The sequence below is a fragment of the Chanodichthys erythropterus genome, chromosome 7, assembly GCF_024489055.1.
Source record: "Chanodichthys erythropterus isolate Z2021 chromosome 7, ASM2448905v1, whole genome shotgun sequence".
Classification (NCBI taxonomy): Eukaryota; Metazoa; Chordata; class Actinopteri; order Cypriniformes; family Xenocyprididae; genus Chanodichthys; species Chanodichthys erythropterus.
The window spans coordinates 32,106,634-32,132,646 of record NC_090227.1 but is presented as its reverse complement, the minus strand read 5'-3'; the positions used below and the strand labels follow the sequence as shown (position 1 = coordinate 32,132,646).

Genomic DNA, 26,013 nt, shown 5'->3' with positions numbered 1-26,013 from the left:
AGGTTTACATTTAAAACATGGATGGAAAAACAGTGATATGCCTTTAAAAATGTTTTAAAAACTGCTTTATTATTGTTATTACTACTTTAAGAAGTACATTCTACTCTACTATATACATTTCTGTCATATTTTTTCAAGTTAAACTGAACCTTTATTTCAGCAATTTGTAGTTAAGAACTTTGCATGAAAGCTTGTTTCCGCAATGAAATAAAAAATAAAAAAGGTAATTGTGACTTTTTATCTCACAATTCTGATATTTTTCCTCAGAATTGAAAAACTAACGATATATAAACAGAAATACAGAAATGTAAACAAACAATTTTGAGTTATAAAGTTAGAATTGAGTGATATAAAGTCAGAATTGTGAGATATAAATTTGCAGTTTATATCTCACAATTCTGATAACTCGCAATTGCATGTTATAAAGTCAAAATTGCGAGATATAATAATTCTGAGAAAAAAAAAAAGAGTCAGGATTGCGAGATATAAACTTTATAAGATGCGATTGTGAGTTTATTTCACGCAATTCTGACGTTATAACTCGTAAATGTTTATATCTCGCAATTCTGAGAAAAATAGTTATAAAGTCAGAGTTATAAAGTCAGAATTGCATGATATAAAGTCAGAATTGTGAGATATAAATTCATAATTGCTTGTTCTAATGTCCAATTGTGAGGAAAAAAAGATGGGTTTATTGCGAGTTTATATCTCACAATTCTGATAACTCACAATTGCATGTTATAAAGTCAGGATTGTGAGATATAAACTTTATAAGATGCGATTGTGAGTTTATTTCACGCAATTCTGACTTTATAACTCGCAACTGTTTATATCTTGCAATTCTGAGAAAAAAAAATCAGAATTGAGAGTTATAAAGTAAGAATTGCATGATATAAAGTCAGAATTGTGAGATATAAATTCGCAATTGCTTGTTCTAATGTCCAATTGTGAGGAAAAAAAGATGGGTTTATTGCGAGTTTATCAATTCTGACTTTATAACTCGCAACGGTTTATATCTCGCAATTCTGAGAAAAAAAATCAGAATTGAGAGTTATAAAGCCAGAATCGCGTGATAAAAACTCACATTTGCGAGAAAAAAAAGTCAGAATTGTGAGAAAAAGTCACAATTACCTTTTTAATTTTTTTATTTAGTGGCAGAAACAAGCTTCCATAGCTTTGAGACTCTGCGAATAGTTTTTATTAAATTAAATGATGAAATGCTGAATAAAGTGACTTTTAGAGCAGCTCTAGAGAAGAAGCTTCTGTGAAACTCCACAAAAACGACATAATGTGTTCTTGAGTATGTGCAGCAGACAAAACTGCACCGCTAATTCGCACAGAATATTACAATTTAATATTCACAGACACTAGTCCATATGCGATTTGATGTGTACTTTTCATTTATTCATCCAATTTTTGCTAAATTCCATGACATTCCATGTTGTACAGTAAATTGCATTTTTATGAATGGATTCCGTGATTCTGCCTGCATTTTTCATGCCGTGGAAATCATAGGGCCATAATTATGCAACTTTTTAGATATCAAGAATCAAAGCCATACCTTCATCTCCATCATCTCCAAACGGGTAGAAAAGAGCCACAGCCAAATTGATTAACACAGCCATGTTAAAGGAGATACTACCCCATAGAGATATATGTTTTGACACCCAGAAAAGTGGTGCATTATCTGCAAACACACACCAATACATCAGTATAATTACTCCGGCACAGACTCAAACTGGTGATAAATTGTTACAATTGTTTTTATCACAAAGTAAAACAACCCACTTCTTATTTTCTTCTGCCACCTCATCTCGTTGTAGAGGTCATCAAACTGCTGGAAGAAGTCGTTGACCTTGCTGCCCTGGTCATCTCGCTCTGTGGTGGTGAACACACGCACTTTTGATTCTTCTGTTAAGTACTCACAGATGTTGGGCACAGGAAACACAATCTGCTCCATTGTGCGATCATGACGAACAATCTACAAAATTTTTTGGGGAAAAAAAATTTGGAAGATCAGTAATAAATCATTTTTAACTGATACACTTTGACTTAAAAAAAAAAAAAAAAGTAAATGGGACTTCAAATGTGTCATATTAAATCCACAGAAAAGCCAGTTATCGTAAACTCTCAAATTGATGTACCTCTATCTGAGCAGTGTGGTTGGCGTAATATCGGAGTGCAGCTTCTCCATCAATGCTGGGGTCTGGGCCAGGTTTCAAACTCTGCTGGAGGTTTTTTTTGTGGCGTGCCAACTGATCATAAAAAAACAACACAACAGATTCAGAAACCGCAGGGCGATTCTTCAACTATGGCCACTTCTGGCCCTGTGGTCGTTAAAAAAAATAAACTCTTACTAGTTTCAAAACTAGAGACATTCTAACTCACTTTGCCTCACTAGTTTGAATTTGTTTTTAATTTGTCTGCTAATAATATCCATCAGTGGACATACATGACAAAACATGACCAATACAGGTGAATTCTGTCATTTTTGCTCAAAAACATGACATGAAACATTCCACCACAGTTTCATTTTCACCTCATCTTAAAATATGTGTTGCATTTGGTAACATTGTTTGATTAAAATGACTAATGTGGAAATGACATTTCTAGAATAAAATGGCAACTATTTTGTCTTGCTAAGTCTAATTTCATAGCTAGAATTTTATGTATGCTAAATACACAATGAAATAAAATTAAAATGGACAAGAACAGTAGCAAGATACCTGACATCCAAAACAAAATTCTTCCAAAAATTGTAAATGACGAAATTTTGGGGTGAACTATCCTTTTAAAAAATGTTATAATTGCAACTAATTGAGAGATTATGAGTTTACATGAATTTTAAAAAAATGCATATTTTTAAAAAAACCTTTTTGCATAACTAAATAAAAATTACAACATGATTGGAGTCTGTATTCAAGTGATATTGATTTTATTTTTATCTTTATTTTCTTCATATATCGTGTTTCATCTCTTGGAAAACAAGTACACTAACTTTTGGTAAAAATGTATTATCTAATAAAGTAAGAAGAATAAAGAAGTAATAAATAATAAAATAATAAAGAATAATAACAAACTAATAAAGAAGTTTGATGTGGTAGAAATAATGCTATAACTGAGGGACAGTCATAATTTGTGTAAAACAAAATAAAATTATATATATACTATATTATACTCATAATTTTCTAATGGATTTTTGTACAATTGTACATCAATAAAATCTACACATTTGAAAAGTAGCAAAAAAAACCATAAAAATAAAAAAAGCTATAATTTGTTAGTTTTAATAAAAGTCAACCTCTGAGACAAAGTGCTTGAAGTTGCAGGAACACCATTAATCTATTAGTGACACATTGGTGACTTGGCTAACACAAATTACATTAGCAATTTAGCAGTTTCATAATGCCAAAGCAACCCCTGGATGAGTCAATTCATGAGGTCAGGACCGATCAACCTCATTACTTCAAAATCAAAACATTTTAAGATCAGCCCACGCAGAGGAACTCTGATGTTTATCTCAATGACTGAATAGCCATAGTGATGTGACCAAGATGCATTAGTGAGACAACAGCATCCAGAGACAACCTAATCAAAAACAGCGCTCTGAAAATCAGTTCCAACAGATGAAGGATCAAAGGGCAACGAACGATCAATAATGCTCAGCAAGATCCAAGCAATTCATTTAAGAACCATCTCCTTAAAAAAAACAAGGCAGTTCATATATGATGAAGACTGCTCAAACTACTTACTTTTCTATTTAGTAACCAGTCTCTCTAAAAAGGCAGACTGTCACTTTGTACCCTCAAGCAAGGACACGTCCTTGAGACAAACAAGCAATCATTCCACACACCCTCAGTTTCCCTTCATCGCATAATGGCCTTAACACGGTAAATAGGAGCGAGGGATTTACATGCTCGTTTTCTTACAGGCTGAAAGAACACAAAAGATGTGCGCACTGAGACACTAAGAAGGTGAAATCATTTCGTCTCCTCACTGAGGTCTAAGCCAACAATGTTTACAGTGCTCTTTTCATTTCAGATCAAAGCTAACATCAGGAATCTGTTTATAAGAGCTGGAAGAGAGCAAGACACGCAATAGAGAGCTAAACTGGCACCAAATAATGTCATTTACTTTGTCATGTACCAAGTAAACATGGGAGGATCTTGTATTTGGCAGTTGTTTTTTTCAGCACTGTAGCTAACAAACAACCATGCCAACAGTGCTGAGCAAACAAAAAGAAATGGAAACCACAATGGGAAAAAAGAACATAGGAATGTTCTTTGTGGAAAACCAACTGTTTACAGTATCATTCGATTCAACTTTCTGAGGTACAAAGTACATTTACACAGTGTTCTCTCATGAACATAAGTTTACATATTAGATCAAACAAGCTAAATGCTTTGGTAAATAAACTATTTAATAATTTCCGTTTTTAAATTTAATTGTGCCCAAAACTGACATTTCAAACCATCTGCATCATTATGCAACTACATGAATCTACATGAAAATACATGAATGTATGTGTATATATTTTTTTAAATTCTGAAGCAAACACGACTTGAACTTGGTTCTTGGTCAAGGTTAGTTACCGCCACAATGCTAGGGTGTAATGGATGGTTTTTAGCATGTTATGATATGCTGTTTCTCTGTGGTTACTTACTAGAAAACTCCAAATTCTAAGATTGAACAATTGTAACAGTGACACTTGCCTTATCAAACACCACTCATTAACCACTCATTAATAAATGTACATGTTTAGGCATTTCTTAAAGGGGACCTATTATGTCTCTTTTTACAAGATGTAATAGAAGTCTTAGGTGTCTTTAAGTTTCAGCTCAAAATAATCCAACAGTTCATTTATTGTACCATGCCCAAATAATGCCCAAAATGCACATTGTTTTTGTGTGTCTATCTTTAAATGCAAATGAGCTGCTACTCCCTGCCTCCCTTTTCCAGAAGAGGGCTGTGCCTTTACACCTTGTGCCTCGGATACTCCAGCAACAACAAAACAGGAGAAACAGTATGAGGCCATTTCCACAGAGTGCTTTTTTGCATTCCACTGCATTGCTTGCGTTTTTTCTCCCATTCGGGGCTATTTACACACAGTGAGTCAATGGAAAACACAAGGTGTCGAGTTGCATTTTTAAAAAAAGTTAAGCTTCTTTTAACCTGAGTGCTGCGTTTTTAAAACGCCCTTTCCTGTGCGAGACACTGTAAAGATTCGAGACACGAGCGCAATGGTCAAACACATCCATCTAGCGCATTTACACAGAAAAGCAAAGGAAAAGTAATGCAGAGCTATTTTTTCATTTTTCATTTCAATGTTTTAACCAAAAGTTGCGGTATTTAACTTATGCGCAAATTTGGAATATTGCATAAAACATTTGCGAATAAAGTGCTGTTTTCATCTAGTGAGAACAAAATCGTCACTTGCTGATAAACTGGTGCTTAATATCATGAAAAATGGAAATTGCTGCAGTAGAAGCCACGGTATATAATCAATTTTGTATATAAAAAATTATTTGCACCTCAGAGAGCACAGACGAAATGCAATAAACGCTGTCGTGTTATCTTGCATTCAGATGCCTGGTGTTTGAGAACACAATCAGGCAAAGACTAGGGCTGCACAATTTATCGCACGCTATCGCAAGGCTGCGATTATTTCATGCGTAGCTTGTCAGAGTTGTACGGCTCTGTGATCAGTAGTAAACGCTTCTCCATCTGAAAGCCAGAGGGCGCTCTCGGGCAGAAACTGCAAATATGCCCTGCTGCCGAAGTAGAACACGCGTCATTCCATGAAATCTTATACAATCGCTGTAGCTGAATAAACAGAAGATTGAAACGTTTTGATTGATTAAACATGATTAATAAACACACGACTTCCATATTCTGTGTAAGAAGCCACTTCATCTGACAGAAGGATGCGCAACTGTCGTTATGAAGTGAGTTTGGAGTAAAACATATTATTAAATGTTTTCTTTTGTTGGACAAGATGTTAATAAATGCTTCTCATGTCTGGAAAGATGTTTGACGCATGTTGCTTTTTCAAATGCACATTACAAGCGATTCAAACTTTCAGATGTTTTCAGATGGATTAGCATTTGGAGCCATCGTTGACAAGCCACGAATAAAAAAATAATTGCAGCTTTGCGATTTCATAATCGCACTAAGACGAATCGTTTAAGCGCGATTTCAATGGGTTTTTTCAAATCGTACGATTAATCGTGCAGCCCTACCACAGACTTTTCTCAGGCATTACAGGATGACCTAAACAGCATTTCAGATGATGTTCAACGAGATCAATCCACAGGTTGGTCCTGTTATGCCGTCCCATCGCAAAGTCGCATATCTTTTTTAATGCGCATCAAGGAATTTATTCGGTAAGGGTTTCCATTGCAGTTTATGTGCATGTTTTCGTATCGCATACAAAAATTCATTTGACATTTGAGCACATAAGTTTTTTTTTATGTAAATTTTTCGAATTTATGTGCATCTTGGCGTTTCCATTCAGCGTTTTTTTTTATTTTATGCAATATCCCGAAATGAGAATAAAAATAGGTGGATGGGAACAGCTATTGAGGAGATAAACATGGTGGTCTGTGTACAGCTCACTTAGGGAAGGATCTAAGCTAATAGGGCAGATTCTGTCACACATTGTTGTCACACATTGTGGCATCACAATGTATAGAAAATGCAAATGACTCATTTTGAGACACTGTTTATGATTTATGGGGAATATAAAAAAAAAAAAGGAGTGGGTGGATTTTCACCATTATAGGGGGGTTGTGTACACACGTTGCCGACACAAATTAATATTCAAACACCATGTAAAAGTGAATTTTGTACATTAGGTCCCCTTTAAAATAATTTCTGTTTATTTCTTTCTCAGTGTCAGTGATATTACAAGATAAGGGATTAACCTTTGACCTCATCTCTTTCTTTCTCTGCTTGACTCTTATGTCCTCAAGCCCTACTTGTTTTCTACAAGTGAGAATCTACACAAGACAATGAGACTGAACCTACCCAACTAGATCATATAGCCATAGGCCAGTGTTTTTTCAAACTGTTGTCCATCTAAAATAGCCACAGGGTCTGAATAAAAGTCCTGAATTTTAAACAAAAATCTCACTGAAAAAAAATGGCAAGATTTATTATTCTAGCAAATCAAACAGTGAGAGAATTACGCATATTTGCACTTGAGTTCTCTCTTGCTCGTCTGTGTGATGCGTGTTTGAAAAACAGAGATAGCTGAACACCTGAAGTTATGTCATTATGAAAGCAGCCAGTTAGACAGAAATAAACTGTCTGACAGATGGCTGAGCCTGTCAAAAAAGCGTGTGGAAGTGAAAGTGAAGATAGAAACTGAGAAATGCACAACTGGATTGAGGATTTCCTCACAAGAAGCATTAACCCTTCTTCAGAGGGATTCTTTTTTTTTTTTATGGCAAAAAAGCATGTAGATAGCCATGTACCACTATCAAACTTTAAATATGACTATCATATAGATATATAGATATAAAATATAAAAATCCATATTTAACAAGTTATGAAGTAATATATCTAGCTTCCGCCTTCCGTATTCTACTTAAGAAGAAAGTGTAAAACTCTTGCAGTATATACCTATACCTTCCCTATTCAACTTACGGAAAAAGCTTAACTGCCGCGATATGAGTTCCGTTTTTTTCTGTAATTTGAATATGGAAGGCGATCTGGCGGAAGCTAGATATTTTACTTCATAAATTATTAAATTTTTTTTTTTTTTTTTTACACAAACGCATTGCTTCACCCGGAGCCGTGTGGAGTATGTTTGTGATGGATGGATGTGGATGGAAGCACTTTCTGCAGCTCATACTCGTTGATCCCACTCCCACTCCCATTATAAAGCTTGGATGCATCAGGATAATATATCTTATAATCAGGATAATATTATTAATATATCTCCGACTGTGTTCATCAGAAAGAAGAAAGTCATATACACCTAGGATGGCTTGAGGGTGAGTAAAGCTTGTGCTAATTTTCATTTGAAAGTGAACTAATCCTTTAACCCTGATTAGTTACCATATCCTGCTAAGTATTCAGTTTTACAGGTTTAGCAAAGCAAAATGTAAATCTTTCTAAGTACTCCTGATGTAAACAGACCCTCTTGGGAATCACTGGTGTAGCTCACAGTGTTTTGCAGTAAACATGTAAATCTTACCTGATGAGCCAGGATGTAGATGTTGTGGCCAACATCTTTAGGTGTGATCTGATCTGATGTCTCTAGCTCAATCTCACGCTCTTCTCCTTGAACATAAGCCTCCTTCATCACATCAACCTGTAGATGTGGCATCAGAACATTACTGCATTTATGGACATGTTTTAGCAGATAACAGATTATCTAAACTATATTTATTAATTGCACAGCAGTTCGTTCAGGTACTAAGAGTGCTGATATACAGTATCATCCAACAGCAGCACTACTGTATGATATAGATGAGCTCACCAGCTCATTGGGTCTCATCTTGTACAGGATCTTCTCTGCATTCTCGCTGTCATGACGACTCTCCATGATGGCCAAGAGAAGTTTAGATGCATTGTTCTGGTTATAAAGAAAAAAAGCATTTTTAAATTAAATGACTGTGAAGTAAAAAAATATTCACACTTTTCCCCCTGGAGCTAATGATTTTACATGCCAAATCAAAAATTTGCAATACTTACTTTTATCTATAAAATTTTATTATACACCAATTGCCTCCTTATTCAGACTACGTGAGTAACTGCAAACAAACAAGTACCTTCAGCTCCAGCACAAGGTCAAGTCGGTTCTTTCCCAATGGATCAATTGGATTCACAATGAGCGCGATGATGATGTCAATGCCGTTTGACTCATGCCTGGCTATGCATGACTGCGGAGGAGGAAATACACAATCTATGATCACAAACTATTATTTGTTAAGCCTTAGACATGTAGAAAATACTTATTTTTGCATTTTATCTTTAATAAAGCTAGAAAAAAGTTCAGATATGCTACTAAATCTAACACTTGGACTCTATGTGGAAACAAATTTGCCCCCCATTTTCCAATGAGATGACGTTTCAAATAAATACCTGGTTTTCGTGGCAAGGACCCTGGCAGTACTCTGTGATGGTCTCAAGCGTCTGTATGACAAGGTCTACATTCCTCTCATTAATGTAGAGCCCCAGCAGACCCAGTCCTCCCGTTGTGCTGCCACAGATACAGTCAAGAAACTGCAATGTCTCGCACACCAGGTTATAATTGGTTTTGTTGTTCTGATCTCGCAGAAAGTTCTGTATACAAGAGAACAGAAAGATTTGGACTAACAACACAAGTCTAGTCCTGAGTGGCAGTAATTGGTATCTCAATTCAGACACGCTCGTCCCTAACTAGGTCAGGGGTCCCTTGAGATGTTTATCTGCACAACAAAAAATTTTACCTTTCAAACATCAAGGTGCTTTTTGTTCTCACAATGGAAAAACACTAATTTAAAGCCCTATGATTTTTTGACACTGTAAAGGAAGCATCCCTGGTTTTCACTTCTAAGCACACTATGCCCAATCTCATCTTGCAGTGTTTAGTAATACACTAAAATGGTTTACAGCCAAACATACTAAAGCTGAGCAAAATCAGACCAATAAAAATGATGGAAGATATGCATCACCTACCTGCAAATCCCTGTTATGATTCTCACAGAGCAGCTGAAGGAAGCGAAGGATGGGTTTCATGATGGTGATGGCCTGGCTCATCTGGGCCTCCTCCACCACCTCCTCCATCCCGTCCACTCCTGACCCCATTGACTCCATCTCAGAGTCCAGTTCCCGGCGAAAGGTGCTGTAGGCCTTTGAGGTGACCGAGGAGGCATCTTTAAGCTGACCCCGCATCTCTTCTCTGAGGTGCAAGGAGTTTTGAACTTCATAAGACAAGAAAGAGTGAACTTCAGATTATTAAATTGTTACAGAATCAGTTATTTTTTTGTATTATTCAGTATTTAACATTATCTAGAACTAGCTTTTATTTTTATATTTTCACTTTTCATTTTAATTTTTAATTTAAGTTTTTAAGTGATTGTCAGTTTTATTATTTTTAGGTATTTAAAAAAAAAATAGCTTTTAATTATATTTGCTTCAGTTGTATTTTTAAATCACTTTTGTACTTCAGCTTATTTTGTTTCAGTTAGTTGCTAAGGAAACATTTCTAACTTTCGTTCAGGCTTTTTAAGTTTAGGTAAAGTTTTTTCATCAAATATTTATCATTTATTTCAGCTGTATTTAAATAACTGGACATTATTTTTAACAGATTTCTATTTATTTAACTATAACAAAACTCTATGGGATGTAATATTAATGAACATTTGCAAAACATTAGTCAATTCAAGTTCAAAACCTGTCATCCATACTTGGTGCTGTACTTTTGATAAGATATATTTATCAATATCACAATATCAAGCAATATTACAAAATCAAGAGCTGTGATTCTGTGATATTGATTTGGTATTGCTTTTATATTACAGTTCAATAAACAAGAAGTAATAGAATTTTTAACAACTTAAACTTAGAGACAATATTACAGGCTATAACAATGATATTTTTCAAATGAAGCCAGAGGAGAATTAACACATTTATTAACATACATTGATGAATCAGTGTTACTGAACGATTTGGTTAAACAAATGATTCACTGTGACTCATTCCTGAGTGAATCAGTGTTTTCAAACAAATCTTTTGAGGAAATTACTTAGTAATTCACTCAAAGTCTCTTGTTGACCTAGTGCATCATAATGAATATTAAGTCCCAAGAATGAAAAGATTGGAAAAAAAAAAAAATATGTGCAAATGTGGAATGGTAAATTTGGTAACTGAAAACCCGATATTGATAGACTAAGCCCCACTTAATGTCTATAGCTGTAAGAAACAGCAAACAATATACATCTTCAATAAATGACAAATTCTTGTACAATATACTGATTAAGTTCTCTTCAGCATACTAGAGAACTGGTATACCAATTCAAAGTCATCCATAGTACATTGCAGGTATTGAGAGAAATGGACATTTTTGTTGTTTTTGGATATATGTTCAGGCACATTTTTAAATCTTATTATTCGAATCTCAATTTCCATGTAGTCTAACTGTCAATAATATTTCTCTTTATCAAACAATCATGTCTTGTGCACTACACTGTTTGACACTAGGCGAATCTGAAATCATTCCTCTCTCGATGAGAAGTGTTAAATAAAACACTGCTTTTTAACAGCAGGCCTTTGATACAGTGCCAGCTACCCCTCACATGACCTCATGTGACAGGATATGGAGCACAGCAGCTGAAATGGGGACAGATACTATTCATATGCCTGATTGTCCCTTCATTTATGCTGCCTCTGGCCTGAACTGCACTCAAATGAATAGCTATGCATTAAGCCACACTTGTTTGTGATAAACAGGGTATTCACAGGACCAATGACATACTTCTATTTCAGACGTAGCGTATCATTTAGAAAGTCTAGGTCGGTTTTTTTGGACTAAACATGATAAAGCAGAACACTGCAATTAGGACACGTCTCTATTTTCAGCAAGAGACAGAAGGAGTGATTTCTAAAGGTTTATTTTTAGGCTTTAAGACATCACACCTGGTTTGCGGTCTTTTGGGGCCTTCCTTTGTTGGAGATAAATTTCCACCAAGGCACCAGAGTTAGTAAAACGGCAGCAGTTATTTTACTTATAGTCCAGAGAGACCTTGATGTTTAAACACAGCATCTTAATAAGTATATACAAAACATGTCCATAGCCCACAGCAGTTTAAAATGGCCAGATTTATTATGTCTCCAGTTGATTATATTTCTTTTGTCAAATTCAGATAACACCAAATAGGTTCCCATGGTAACTTCTCAATCATTCTCAATTTCATTCAGACCATTAATCAACCTATTCAAAGTAACAAAATTGGTTATCTATGGCAAATCTTTATCTATATAACCTCTGATCTCATTTACAGTATTTAAGTATGAAGGCGAACTTCTGAAAATATGCAAAGAAATATTTCCAGGTCAATCTCACACAGAAATGTCTAAAATATATATATATATATATATATTGTGCATAAAGAAAACAAAGTAACTGTTGATTTTTTCTCCTGAAAGAAAGTGGAAGTATACCTTTCTTATATCGAATTCCAGAACCCTCCCCCTCCTCTTCTCTCTTCCTGCAGCTGAGCTCAAACATGTTGACTGACACACTAGAGCGGATCTCTTTCTGAGCCTGCTCCATCCGGTCATAGAAGACCTTGAAGAACTTCTCAGACTTCTTCTGCTTGTGCAGCTGGTGGTAGAAAGAGTTCTGCAAGGAGACATAACATCATCTGGATCTTGTGGATGCCCTGTTGTGAATGTATAACAGCACCTGTAAATACCTGAATCTGTGTATTCCCTCCTCTTAGCAGTGCAATTCCCAGCAGAATGCTTTCCTCAAAGATACGGTCATTCTTAGTGCTGACGATGAGGTCGATGACCAGCTCGGATGCTCCCACGTTGTCCAGCGCACACTGGATGTCTGCTACGCTAGTGCCTGGCTTATCAGAATCCTGCCCTGGGGAGCCACCTATATCCACATGTACACATAGAAACACATGGAGTCAGGCATGAGAGAAGCAGAAGTTGGGCAACAGGATGTATATGGTGGGATGAAAGTGCTTTTGATGATGGTCATCTGTGTACCAGACCTCCGGAAGAAGAACTGCTCCCGCTGCTGTACTCCAGAGCTTTGGTGTGTGGCCGCTGGTTGCCAAAGTAGTGTGTAAGGAGACTCTTCCTCAGTGTGTTACCCTGAGGAAACAACAGAAGAAGGCAGTTGAGTCATCCTCAAAATATGGCATGTTACATGATTTTTCATTCAAGAAATCCCATATATAGATAGACAGAGGTATCATTCTATAACTTATATTATCAAAATATTAATACTTTTACTTTAATTAAATATTATGGAATGCTTAAAAAAAAACAAAAAAAAAACAGAACTTGCAGGTTCCTAAATCTGATTATATAAACAAAGTCATTAAGATATTTTAAATACTATTAAATAAATTAATTTATAAATTAATTAATACTAAAGGATGCATTAAATTGCTCAAAAGTGACAATAAAGACATTTAAAATTTTATCAAAAACCTCTATTTTAAATAAATGCTGTTCTTATGAACTTTCTATTCACCAAAATATCAAGCAGCACATCTATCTTTAACATTGTAAATATTAAATAAGATTTTTTTTATTTAAAGCATATTCTATGCTAATTGGGTATTTTTGAACACCTAATCGGCATAGAATGATTTCTGAAGGATCATGTGACACAGGAGCAAATTGCATTTTAAAATATATTCAAATAGAAAACAGTTATTTAAAAATATAATAATATTTCACAATGTAATTGTTGAACTTTATTTTTGATCAAATAAATGCAGCCTTGGGGCGGTGTACACGACACCATTTTCAACTAAACTTTTTATGCGTTTTGGCCGTTCATTTACACAACAATGGCGTTTTGGTGGCCTGAAATCACAAACTTTTGAAAACAGGTTTCAAATTGGACGTTTTTGAAAACGATACCGTTGTCATTTCTGTAAAAGAATGTGTATGTGAGAAGGCTTTCTTTACAAAGTGACATCGCCAACTACTGGCCTGGCATGCATAATACAGTGTTTTTAGTCATTTGCATGGAGCCGTGTGAACAGGTATAGTTTTGATAACGTTGTCATCTGTACAAAGAAAAAACTTTTCCGTTTTTAGTACATCGTTGTCATTGCTGTCTTTGAGTGTGTAAAGGAGGGAGTGCTTCATTTCCTGTCTGATTCCCTTCACACTTTCACATGTTTTCCTCCCAACTGTGTTGGATAAAAACACATTCACATGGGAGAACTTTTACATAACTAGTATAAACTGTAGTAATTGCTGTAATTATGCCAGAAGTGTAGCGAAACCTCGGGGAGGCAGAGGGTAGACAACGAGTGCTGAAGGTAGAGAGCAGACGGCTGCCTTGAAAATCTGCTTCCCAGTGGGAGAGAAACTGAACGTGTGAAAAAGACAGAGGGTGGGGGGGGAGAGTGGCTGGCATAGAGACTGAGAGCAAGCGAGAGAGAGAGAGAGAGAGTTATGTAACACCTGGTGGCGGCTTGCTGAGAGATCACGAGGAAGACACGGCGGAGGGAGCGGGATGGTACTGATCGTCTCTCCCTTCCTTTGTCTCCTGACCAAATGTTCTTTCTTTTATTTGCATCCTCCCTTTCTGTCTCATTCTCTTTCTTTTATACATCTGGTTGGAGCTATTTTTCTGTGTTTTTGAGTTTGGACAGAAACAGGCTACATTCACGCAGTCTCTGTTTAGGATTGACAACCGTATTTACCAACAGGTGTGACTCTCGGTTTGTCCTTTTCATTCAACAGCTCGACAATGGCTCAAATACCATTTGTATCAAAGAAGTATGAAATATCAAAGATGACCTCTTTCATTACACCAGAACGTCTTTATAATTGACATGACTTTTCAGGAGGACTCAAATAAAATTAAAAAATAAATAAAATAAAATAAAATAAAATAAAATAAAATAAAATAAAATAAAATAAAATAAAATAAAATAAAATAAAATAAAATAATAAAGTAAAATTTATTTGCTGCTGGTCTTTTTAAAACTAAAACTAAATTAAAATCATAATTTAAGAAAAAATTACAAATAAAATAAAATTAAATCAGAAATTAAAATCAGATAAAATAATGAAATTAAAATCAAATGAAAAAATTAATAAATAAAAAATACAATGAAAGATAATAAATAAAATTAAACAATAGAATTATAAAAATCACAAAAATATTAAATGAATAAAAACAAAAAATAAAATGAAACTAACATAAAAACAATAAAATAGAAAATAAAATAAAACAAATGAAATAAAAGTAAAATTTATTTGCTGCTGGTCTTTTTATAACTAAAAATACAATTAAATTAAAATCATAATTTAAAAAAAATTACAAATAAAATAAAATAAAATCAGAAATTAAAATCAGATAACAAAATGAAATTAAAATCAAATAAAAAATAAATAAAATATAATAAATAAAAAATACAATGAAAAATAATAAATTAAATAAAATTAAACAATAGAATTATAAAAATCACAAAAATATTAAATGAATAAAAACAAAATAAAATTAAATAAAATTAAATAATGAAATAGTAAAATAAAACAAGCAAAAACAATGAAAAATAATATTACAAATAAATAATATAAAATATTACAATAAAATAAAATGAAAAAAAAAAATATATATATATATATTATATATATATATATATGTTAGTTCAATATGTTAGTTCACCTTTAAGTCTACTTAAATCTACTAAAAAAATATTGTGAACAATATATTCTACACATTTTGTCCATTCAAATGCCAGTATGACAATGTCCCTCCCACAAACACCACCGGCAACTGACTAGCTCAGTGGTGGCCAATGTCGGTCCTGGAAAGCCACAGTCCTGCAGAGTTTTGATTCAACCCTAATCAAACACACCTGAACAAGCTAACCAAGGTCTTAAAAGTTACTAGAAAGCTACAGGCAGTTGAGTTTTTATGAGGAAGCAAAACTCTGCAGGACTGTGGCTCTCCAAGACCGACGTTGGCCACCCCTGGACTAACTAATAGCAAATCATGGTTCTTGAATCCCCTGTAGGCACCAAGAAACAAGTAATGTGGCAGACAAGCCATGACATTTTACTCACTTTACCATTCTACACTGTCGCACAGGAGGATAATGAAACTCAGGGTGGCCGTGTGGCCATGTATGTGCCAACACAAGAGTGACAAACTGCCACAGAGAGAAGACACTTTTCTCTCTCACTCTGACAAGCACGTGTTGTTGCTGTTCCCACTCTCTCAGTAAACACTCATCAGCAGTCAGCACAGACTGTGTCTGCTTCCACTGTCTGGACAAACCGTCACACACACACAAACGCACACACAAACACACACACACACACGCGCACACACACACACACACACTTTTACTTTAAGAAATAGTACATCAAAAAAATTAAGTTCTGTCATCATTTGCAAGACACAAAAGAACATATTTTTAAGAATGTTGGTAACCAAACAGTTTTGGTAACTACTGACTTTGGTGAGACATTTCTCACTATATCTTTTTTTGTGTTCCACAGAAGAAACAAAAAAATCATTCAGGTTTGGAATGATGTGAGTAAATGATGACAGATTTTTTATTCCTGGTTGTACTATCCCTTTAGGTTTCAGACAGACCCATAATTAACCGTACAGGTATAAGTCTATATTCAGGGCATCTTCATGTCATGTCCTGCTCCTGCTCACTGTAATTGGACATGCTTTCCAAGAAGCTGCTTTCTTTCCTACAAAATCAGCTGTAATGGGGGAGTTTAGTGTCTCTCCTGATGCTGCACTCTTTCTGCACTTCTGCTGTGGACATGATGGGAAGAAGGAGGAAAGTGAGAGATGAAGGTAGCAGTGCCAGTCTGACTCATCCGTCTGCTGCTGCATGTTAAAAAAAAAAAAAACCTGCGCAGGTGAAGTGAGGACAAAAGAGACAGTGAGAGCAAGAAAAAAAGACAGATAGGAGAAAGAGAGAGAGAGAGGAGGCTGAGGGAAAGATGGAAGGATAGATAGAGCAGTGGGGAGGAAGAAACAGACAGGCTGACTTTTTTAAAATGTGCACGGGCACGCCACACTGCGGCTGGCCTGGCTAAGCCTGGGATGCTTCAGCAAGCTTAAAAAAAAAAAAAAGCCCTAGCTGCCGTCTTGCAGGTAACTGAGAACTCAGGAATGGAGGGATCCAAAGAATGAGAGATAAGGAGATAAGGTGCTCTGTGCTGCTGGTCTCATCAAGTCAGGTTTTGTCTTAGGCCTCACGGCACACCCTGGGTCATATCGCCTCCCATTACAACACATGGAGCTCTGCTCTAAGCTTACAGATGCCACACTTTCTTTACCAAGTTTTGGACATGTTAAAAAATTTAATAGATGTAGAAAAAAAATACACACACACATACAGTAAAAAAAAAAAAAAGTATAATAATATTACATTTTTAGAAGGTGCTAAAGTTATAATAAAGTCAGGTGATGTGTATTAAAACCAAACAATCCTTGCTAATTTGAGCCAGGGAAGTTATTTTATGTTTTAACCACTGAAGCAACAACATAAAAGGCCTTCAGAACAACTTCATTGGCACTATAAAGTTAATGGACTTAAACTTTGCAACCATGCACTTCCATTTTTTTTTAAAGGAGGAGTAGGACTTTGGGTGGAACAAATGTATGGAAGAGAAAGAGTGAGAGAGAAAAATCCATACACCCAAAATCTCATCAGGCAGTTTAGACATGAACACCTTGGCTACATCTTTTCAGAGATGAGAAATGGTATAACAGAAACAGGGAAGTAAGAAAGAGTTCGAAAAAGATACTAGTTAATATATATAAAAGGATTAGTCAACTTTTATGGTGCTTTTGCATCCTTTTTGAAGCTTGAAAGCTTTCAAGGATGCAAAAGCACCAGGAAAGTAGGGTCAGAAATTAACAAGGTCTTGGAGCAAAAATGCCACTAAAATGAACAAAAAAGCCACCCATGTAGCGATTTTGTGCAGTTATTAATCAATTTATGGGTGGAATATGAATATAATAATTCATAAAACTTTATGAATAATTATTATGCACATACCGACCCAACGGGGAATTAACCATATATGGTGAATTAACCCTTAAATGCATACCTCGGGTCTTTAGTGACCCGGGACGTCATTCACTACCCTCCTCCTCGCTAATTTTTTTTAAGTTAGACATCAACCTTCTTGGTATTCCTCAATCAATTTATTATAAAGAATATAACAATAAAAAAATCATAAAAGAATGCCTATTTTTGTATTCATTTTTTATCAAAATTGTATAGGGTCGCTAACGACCCGAGGTGTGTATGAGTGTATGTATATTTTTTCTGCACAAACAATAATTGAATCTTAGATGATGGAATAAGTGCCATACACCTTTATTCCACAAGGTGGCAATGTCTGAAACACAATGCTGAAGTGACTCATTCAGACCGAAAACAAAATAATAAGAAAAACATGAAATGGCTCAGCGATTTTCTGCAGAGCAAGTACTGAACGCAATCAAATATGACTGTAACTGTTACTGGAGGGATCTGGTGAAGCTGTTAGCGATCGAAATATTGATTTTGAAGATGTTGAAAATATATAGTTTTGAGAATACATTTGAGCTCACGAATGGGCTCATATCTGTGACCTCAAACATAAAAATAGCCTATTATGTGCTGAATTTACTGATGAGGACAGTGATGATGGCATAAAACATCTGCTCAAATGGAGCCCTTTCAAGCTCCAAAAGGTAACAAAATATGCTTTATTTTATTCTTCTGTAATTGTTACTCTAATATCAGAGGAGTTTTATATTATCGAGATCCTTCCGTGTTAGATATTGATCCGGGTCAATAAAGACCCGAATATGTAAGAATGATTGGCAAAACGGTCATGCATTTAAGGGTTAATTACAACGAATTATAATCAATTACATATAGGATTAGTTCTGGTTTAATAATTATGTATAATAATGAGAAACTATCAGTTTGTCCAGCAAACCGGTAAGTTCTCCACAGACTATTACAACAGAAATGTTATCCTCTGGCCACGAGGATAAATTCCTATGATAGCATCCAAACGTAAAGCAAGGATAGGATCGAAACGTTAAAGTGACCTGGTTTTTGTTGAACGAGCAAGAGAACAAAAAGGCATGGATATAATGTATTTAATATATGAAAACTACTAATACAGAGGTTATACGTCTAAATACAGAATATACAAATATATACAAAGGGGAATGTAGAGACAGAAAAGGAAGGATGGTCAAAAAATGGCAAATTACGACAGTTAACCCTTTTTGAGAGCCAGCACAGAAATCAGTTTAAACAAATTTCAGAGAGATTAATACTTGCATATGGTTCAAGTCGGTGTGCAGCAGAGTTTCAATGCGCTTGGCTTGGTTGGTCCTTTCCGAGAGGGTTTCTCCGGCGGGGTTTTCAAACGAGGTTTAACGCGTAAGATGACAGAAGAAAGAAGAGAGAGAGAGAGTCCAAGGAAATGGTTGTCCCAGAGCACGTGATGACAGCACTGTCGCCTGAGGCAGTTCAGGGGCAGTCGAGAGACAATGGAAAAATTGTGTGTCATTGTTTTTATGGAAAACCAAGCTAACACACCTCCAGAATTGTAACGGCCAATAGATGCGTAGCACTATTTGGCGGGCAAAGTTCCTTTGTTTGATCTCCTAGCTGAATTTGCATACTTTATGACTATCAGATCGGATTTCGAGATGGAGTACTTTCTTCTCTAGCCTGGGTGACAACATTTTTTGGATGGGAAGTTCGGTCTGGACTCGATCCATTGTGGAGTAATTATGCTCGGCTCCCAGAAGGCCGAGCCAATCAAATTGCCAGGGCAGGCTTTAATCGATGATGGACAGGCTATCTGTGATTACGTAACCACCCACGTCATCAAAGAGCGCTTGGGTTGAATTGGTTTTCACCAACGATGACTGCAGCTGGAGAAGTAAGATGTTTAGATTCCGCTATCACGTCTGTAATAAAAGAAATCGACAGCGCATTAATTTTAAAAGACGAACAAAGAACCGCAATCAAGTCATTTGTCGATGGGAAAGATGTGTTTGCTATCCTTCAAACGGGATTCGGCAAAAGTTTAAGTACAAGTTCAACATACATCACTTACTGCGTTGCTCTGATTGGTGGTAGGTCTATCCAATTGAGTGCAGAGTTTTTTTCTTTTACTGGTTCGGTTAAGACATAAATCAAGTGCAATGAAACAGTATCAGACTCACATTCTGCCTAGCATATGAGTATGACGAAGTCAGGCTATTTCTTCACAGCATCATTAAACAAATCGAACAATGCATTTGACAGCCCTGTAATATACATAGATGATTACATAGATGAGTCATGGACCGCTTTAGTGATGAGGAACATTCTTTGCTCACTTTCTGAATATAATTTATTCCCAGTTTTAATAAATCAATTTTTTTTTTTTAAATAACCAATGTGAAGTCCTGATTTTCTATAGTCTATAGCAGTGGTTCCCAAACCTGTCCTGGAGGAGATTTTGGGCCCCATCATACACCAGGCGCCATGCGCGATGCAAGTGTTTTTTTGCTAGTTTCAGCCCAACGCAGTTATCATTTTCACATCCTGCGCCACGTTGTTTAAATAGCAAATGCATTTGCGCCCATTTGTGTGCCCATGGGCGTGCTGGTCTGAAAACGAGGTGAGTTCAGGCGCATTGTTGGCGCGTCACTATTTTGAGGTAACTGAAATAGACTGCGCCATTGACCAGCTGAAACCTGGTCTAAAGTAAATGGCGCAATATTTGTTTTGTTATTTAAAGAGTGCATTAGTAATATGCGCCTATACATTCTGCTTATTATACAAACAGGGAAGTGCAGCAGCACACAAACATGCCAAATATTAAAAATAAAAGGATTACAATGTAAAAGATTATTATTGTGCATAAAGAAAAGGCTTTTCTCGTAGATGGTCTGCTCGTACACTTTAACCTCACACACGAGCAGATACATTTTCTCACCACAGACGTGTTGTTCAGTTATTCCGCTTGCAAATTCCGTCTTGTAAATAGTGAATACGTGAGCACAACTGGCTTATGAAGGGAATGGGAGACAAGACTCTGGTTGGCGGGTGCATCGACCATTTTTCCTGTCCTTAAACTAGCAAAAGTGGATTCGGACATGCCTTAATATTATATTGGCATAGTTGAATAACAAGAGTTCAGTACATGGAAAAGACATACATTGAGTTTCAAACCCCATTTCTTCCTCCTTCTTATATAAATCTCATTTGTTTAAAAGACTTCCAGAAAACACGCGGATCTCAACATAACACCGACTGTTACGTAACAGTCGGGATCATTAATATATATGACCCCTATATTTGCATATATGCCAGCCCATGTTCAAGACATTAGACAAGGAAAGGCTGTATTAACTGGGTCTGGATCTGTGCACAGACTAGGTAAGCAAGCAAGAACAACAGCGAAAAATGGCAGATGGAGCAATAATAACTGACATGATCCATAATATCATGATATTTTTAGTGATATTTTTAAATTGTCTTTCTAAATGTTTCGTTAGCATGTTGCTAATGTACTGTTAAATGTGGTTAAAGTTACCATCGTTTATTAATGTATTCACGGAGACAAGAGGCGTCGCTATTTTCATTTTTAAACACTTGCAGTCTGTATAATTCATAAACACAACTTCATTCTTTATAAATCTCTCCAACAGTGTAGCATTAGCCGTTAGCCACAGAGCATAGCCTCAAACTCATACAGAATCAAATGTAAACATCAAAATAAATACTTTACTCACATAATTCGAAGCATGCATACAGCATGCATGAAGAACATCTTGTAAAGATCCATATGAGGGTTATATTAGCTGTGTGAACTTTATTATAGTCGAGAGCTCGTGTGGCAGGGAGCACGCCATTTAAAGGGGCGGCGCTGTCAAAAATCAGTGTATAGTTAATGATGCCCCAAAATAGGGAAAATTAATAAAAAAAAATCTATGGGGTATTTTGAGCTGAAACTTCTCAGACACATTCAGGAGACACCTTAGACTTATATTACATCTTGTGAAAAAGCATTCTTGGGCCCCTTTAAGTGCACTTGCACTGTGCGCTTTAGACCACGCGCTTAGATCATTCAAATAGGGCCCTTTGTATGTCTCCATCTATCACACCTGATTCAACTAATGTGCTCATTAGTAGAGACAGAAAGACCTGAAATGGGTGTGTCAGAAATAGGGAGACATACAAAATTTGCAGGGCTGGGGGTCATCCATGGCAGGTTTGGGAATCCTCTATGGCAGGTTTGGGAATCACTGGTCTATAGTATTCTAATTGATTGAAATAATTGGTTAAATTTAAAGGGTTAGTTCACCCAAAAATGAAAATTCTGTCATTAATTACTCACCCTCATGTCGTTCACACCCATAAGACCTTCGTTCATCTTCAGGATAGTTCTTTTTGATGAAATCTGAGCGATTTCTGTAACTCAACTACACAACTACCGCTTTGGTGCTTCAAAAAGTTTGTAAAGAGATCGTAAAACTACTTCAGCTCAACCGAAACTGCTTGATGCGCAAGATCAATCCTCTTACAGATGCTCAAATGTGCTGCTTAACACACGGGAATGAACCTCACTGGTTCTCGCACATCAAGCAAACAAGCTTGAGCTTCTGCTTACCACAACTGATGTGTGAGTTGATTAATGTTATATGTGAAAAAAAAAAACTAAATTCAATCTGTGCAGCATTTAAAGTGACAGAGTCCCTTCAGAAAATTTGGACTAAACGGATCAATTCATATGGATTAGTTTTGCGATCTCTTTATGAATGTCAAAGTTTCAGTTGTGAAGGCAGGAAATCAAAAGATCTTCATTTGTGTTCCGAAGATGAACTAAAGTCTTAGAGTTTTGGAACAACATGAGGGTGAGTAATTAATGACAGAATTTTTATTTTTGGATGAACTAACCCTTTAAGTATTTCACATAAAAGACAACACAGCTACATTTAAAAAGGTTATATTATATATATATATATAAATAAAGCTAAAACATTCCCCTGGAAATCAATTCCAGGAAGCACATGCTGCCCCCCTTAATGGTAAAGTTAATTTCTGAGCCTATATAAACGTATCATAAAAGTGGTTCAAACAACTATTGCACTATTGCACTTTACACCGAGTCTTCTGAAGCCAAAATGTAAGTGATTATTCACTTAATAGCTCTGTTCATTCGAGTGGATTGAATCATTCTTTTGAGCCATACCTTTTCTTTGAAATGGTTTATCTGGTTCACAAAACTGTTCTGAAACGTCTGTTCACAAATGAATTTGCTCATACAATTCTGAACCATCTTCAGAATACATTGTTTCACTTTAAGAACATTTCAAGATGTTGCTGCATCTTGATCATAAGCTACACTGGCTTTGGTTCTGACTTTTAACACTGAACACTACTCTCTAATATCAATCTCCCATTGCATTTATCTTTTCATAGTGAGGACTCTTAACTCAGGGTTTCTGTAAGCATCCGCCCAGTCTAGTGGCCTGACCGCTCTGCGATTGGTCCAGACACCCCTTATGACCCGCTCTCAGTGGCAGCAGTGTTCAATGTGTCTCTCCTCATAAACAGTGCCACTAGGAGCAAAACAAATTAGTTTTGCATGTGAGAGCAATTGGAGAGATTGTTGATTTGCAGGCAGGGCCAAGACAAACAGCAGGGACGTAAACAACCATTCCTGAAGATGACCGACCCTGGTGTCATTCGGAAGTGGGGCATGTGATCGGCTAACATGATTAGGGGCACAGGATGTGTTTGTGAAAAACACTGTATGCCATCAGCACCTGAGCCGTGGATGCTTGGGCCTTGTTTTTCGGACACACCCGAACACTCGGCACCCACCAAAGTGAGCATTTACACATGTATAAACACGGCACGTTACACAAACAGCACTCTGTACACATTCACAGACGCTTAGTCTCATGCACAATTAATCTGCATGATCCACTTAAATCTATAGCTGATAAACAGCCAATATTAATTACAACAACCTTCCACTGAGGCAGTTATAAAAGCATGTAGGATGGAGATATCAATTTATTTTTGGTACCAAATGAGCACAAACCACTGAAGCACTTAACTAGGGTGTGAATCCCCAAATAAAGATCGAACCCTAAAATCAAGTCAAAAACAAATTTTTGTGGGTTCAAGTTTCATTTCTAATTCACAAAAGTTGGATCACAAACAGATGAACTTTAAAACTTTTTATCAGCAAGACTGCATTCAGTTGATCTAAAGTGACAGTAAAGATTTATATTGTTACAAAAGATTTGTGTTTAAAGGGGTCATGAATTGAGAAATCAACTTTTCCTTTTGATATATAAGAGGTCATCATACTATAAGAATATCCTGTAAGTTTCAGAACTGAAAACTTCCTTGTTAGTCCAATAAAAGCTTTTATTGACACCAGGCCCATCGAACGACTGATTCTGTAATGCGCCTATCTATAGAGCCGCAGAAGAAACCAATGCCTACTTCATCATTGCAACGTTAGCCCCGCCCACTGGAGTGTAAGTGAGATGAGGAGGAGAGAAGAGCAACACAACAGGACAAAAATAACATTACCTTTCAAAGGATCATAATGCTAGGAATATGGTTATTTATTTTCAACAATGTGAATGTCTCAGCTGAGTTTTATTTATTTGTATTAGGTACATTTCCTGTGGATTCTTTGGTAAATCAATCGCATTTCAGCGCAGGCTTTGCAAACAGACTTTTACGATACAGACTCAACAGTAATGCAACAACATGTAAGTAACTATGTTAATTCTTTTGCCTGATCTGATATGTAATGGTACAGTATCTATGTGTCAGTAAATCAAACCAGTGACTAACGTTCAACTTCTAATTGTTACTCTTAGTAGGATGAAAATAATCTTTTTTTTTTTAAACGACGATTAAATTATATAAAGAAAGCGATCAAAGAACGCTCCCTTTGCAATCGTTGGAGCTGCCAATCAAACAGCGCGGGTTTATCAGTGACTGAGTTCTGGACACACGGCAAAATGTTTTATTCAACGAATCTCTTAGTTATATCACATTTGCACTGTCAGTGATGATGAAAGCATTTGTTAGTGTGCAGAAATTGAGTTGCAATGACAAGATCACTGCTTTCATGCGCTCAACAACATGTCTGTGATTGGCAACAGTGTTCATCTCTGCAACTTTTCATGCAACTTTTAATGCAGCACTTTTCAGGATTAGTTAACCTTGAGAGCTGTAATAGTAAAACGTGCTAAAAGAGAGAGTAATACTTAGCTGTTCCAAATGGAAAGATGTTAGCCAATCACAGTAGTGGGCGTTTACACTGAAGTCTCACAGCAGACACGCCCCTTAAATCAGAGTGTTCAAATCAGAGGGCTCAAATCAGGGTAGGAAAAATGCCTTTTATTTCTAAATTTCACAATTTTTTTTTTGTAAAAAAAGTATACTAACATTATAAGTGCACCCCAGAAAACATTTTAAACAATTTAACAACGCAGTTCATAACCCCTTTAAAAAAATGCTGCTCTTTTGAAGTTTTTATTCATTAAAAAAAATCCTGAAAAAATGTATCATGGTTACCACAAAAACAAAAACATGTAGGCAGCACAACTATTTTCAACATTGTTAATCATAATTAATGTTTCTTGAGCAGAAAATCAGCATATTGGAATGATTTCTGAAGAATCATGTGACACTGAAGACTGGAGTAATGGCTGCTGAAAAGTCCGCTTTGCATCATAGGAATAGATTACAGTTTAAAATGTACAAAAGTAGAAAAGAGCTTTTTTTAAAAAAAAAAGAAATCTGAATATTTTACAATATTTTATATCAAACAAATGCAGCCTATAGTCTGATAAGTAATCAGTTAATGTCCTCTAAGTAAATAACAATGGTGGTGTGGCAAGTTCAGACATTGTGTCCTATAGCAAATTCCACTGGCCTTGCTCTGATAAATTTTCCATTTCTTCTTAGACGATTCTATTCAAAATATATTCCTGAGTGCCAACTATGGTGCCTTCCAACTGTGTTTTTTGACTATGCAGCACAAACAGACAAGTATAGGCATCAATAAAGAACATGATCTAAGCTCTTGAGTACATTCTGCTCCTAAAGTTAGTCCTTTCACTAAAGATCACTGCTGCTGCAAAACTGTGGACCTCCTGTGGATCATCTACAGGTGTGTTTTTCTGACTCTTAAAGAAGAAGGAGCTGTACAGCATGTACTGGCTTATTTCCATGGTGACCACACACCTCTTGCACCACGCTTGATGACTTATTTAAACGATGAGGGTGGGAAGGGAAAAAACAA

The 26,013-nt window shown here is 36.0% G+C and overlaps 1 protein-coding gene across 2 annotated transcripts in view; it reads right to left on the bottom strand.

Moving 5' to 3' along the window:
* Nucleotides 1-26,013, bottom strand: part of itpr2 (inositol 1,4,5-trisphosphate receptor, type 2) — a 106,049-nt gene that overhangs the window by 23,592 nt on the left and 56,444 nt on the right. For both annotated transcript variants that reach the window (XM_067390229.1, XM_067390230.1), the window contains 11 exons: nt 12,714-12,816; nt 12,405-12,592; nt 12,151-12,331; nt 9,667-9,911; nt 9,091-9,291; nt 8,778-8,888; nt 8,486-8,581; nt 8,201-8,317; nt 2,145-2,255; nt 1,789-1,981; nt 1,562-1,687 (listed from right to left, as the gene is read on the bottom strand). In XM_067390229.1, coding sequence (XP_067246330.1) covers nt 1,562-1,687; nt 1,789-1,981; nt 2,145-2,255; nt 8,201-8,317; nt 8,486-8,581; nt 8,778-8,888; nt 9,091-9,291; nt 9,667-9,911; nt 12,151-12,331; nt 12,405-12,592; nt 12,714-12,816 — 1,672 coding nt within the window. The remainder of the gene's footprint in view (nt 1-1,561; nt 1,688-1,788; nt 1,982-2,144; nt 2,256-8,200; nt 8,318-8,485; nt 8,582-8,777; nt 8,889-9,090; nt 9,292-9,666; nt 9,912-12,150; nt 12,332-12,404; nt 12,593-12,713; nt 12,817-26,013) is intronic.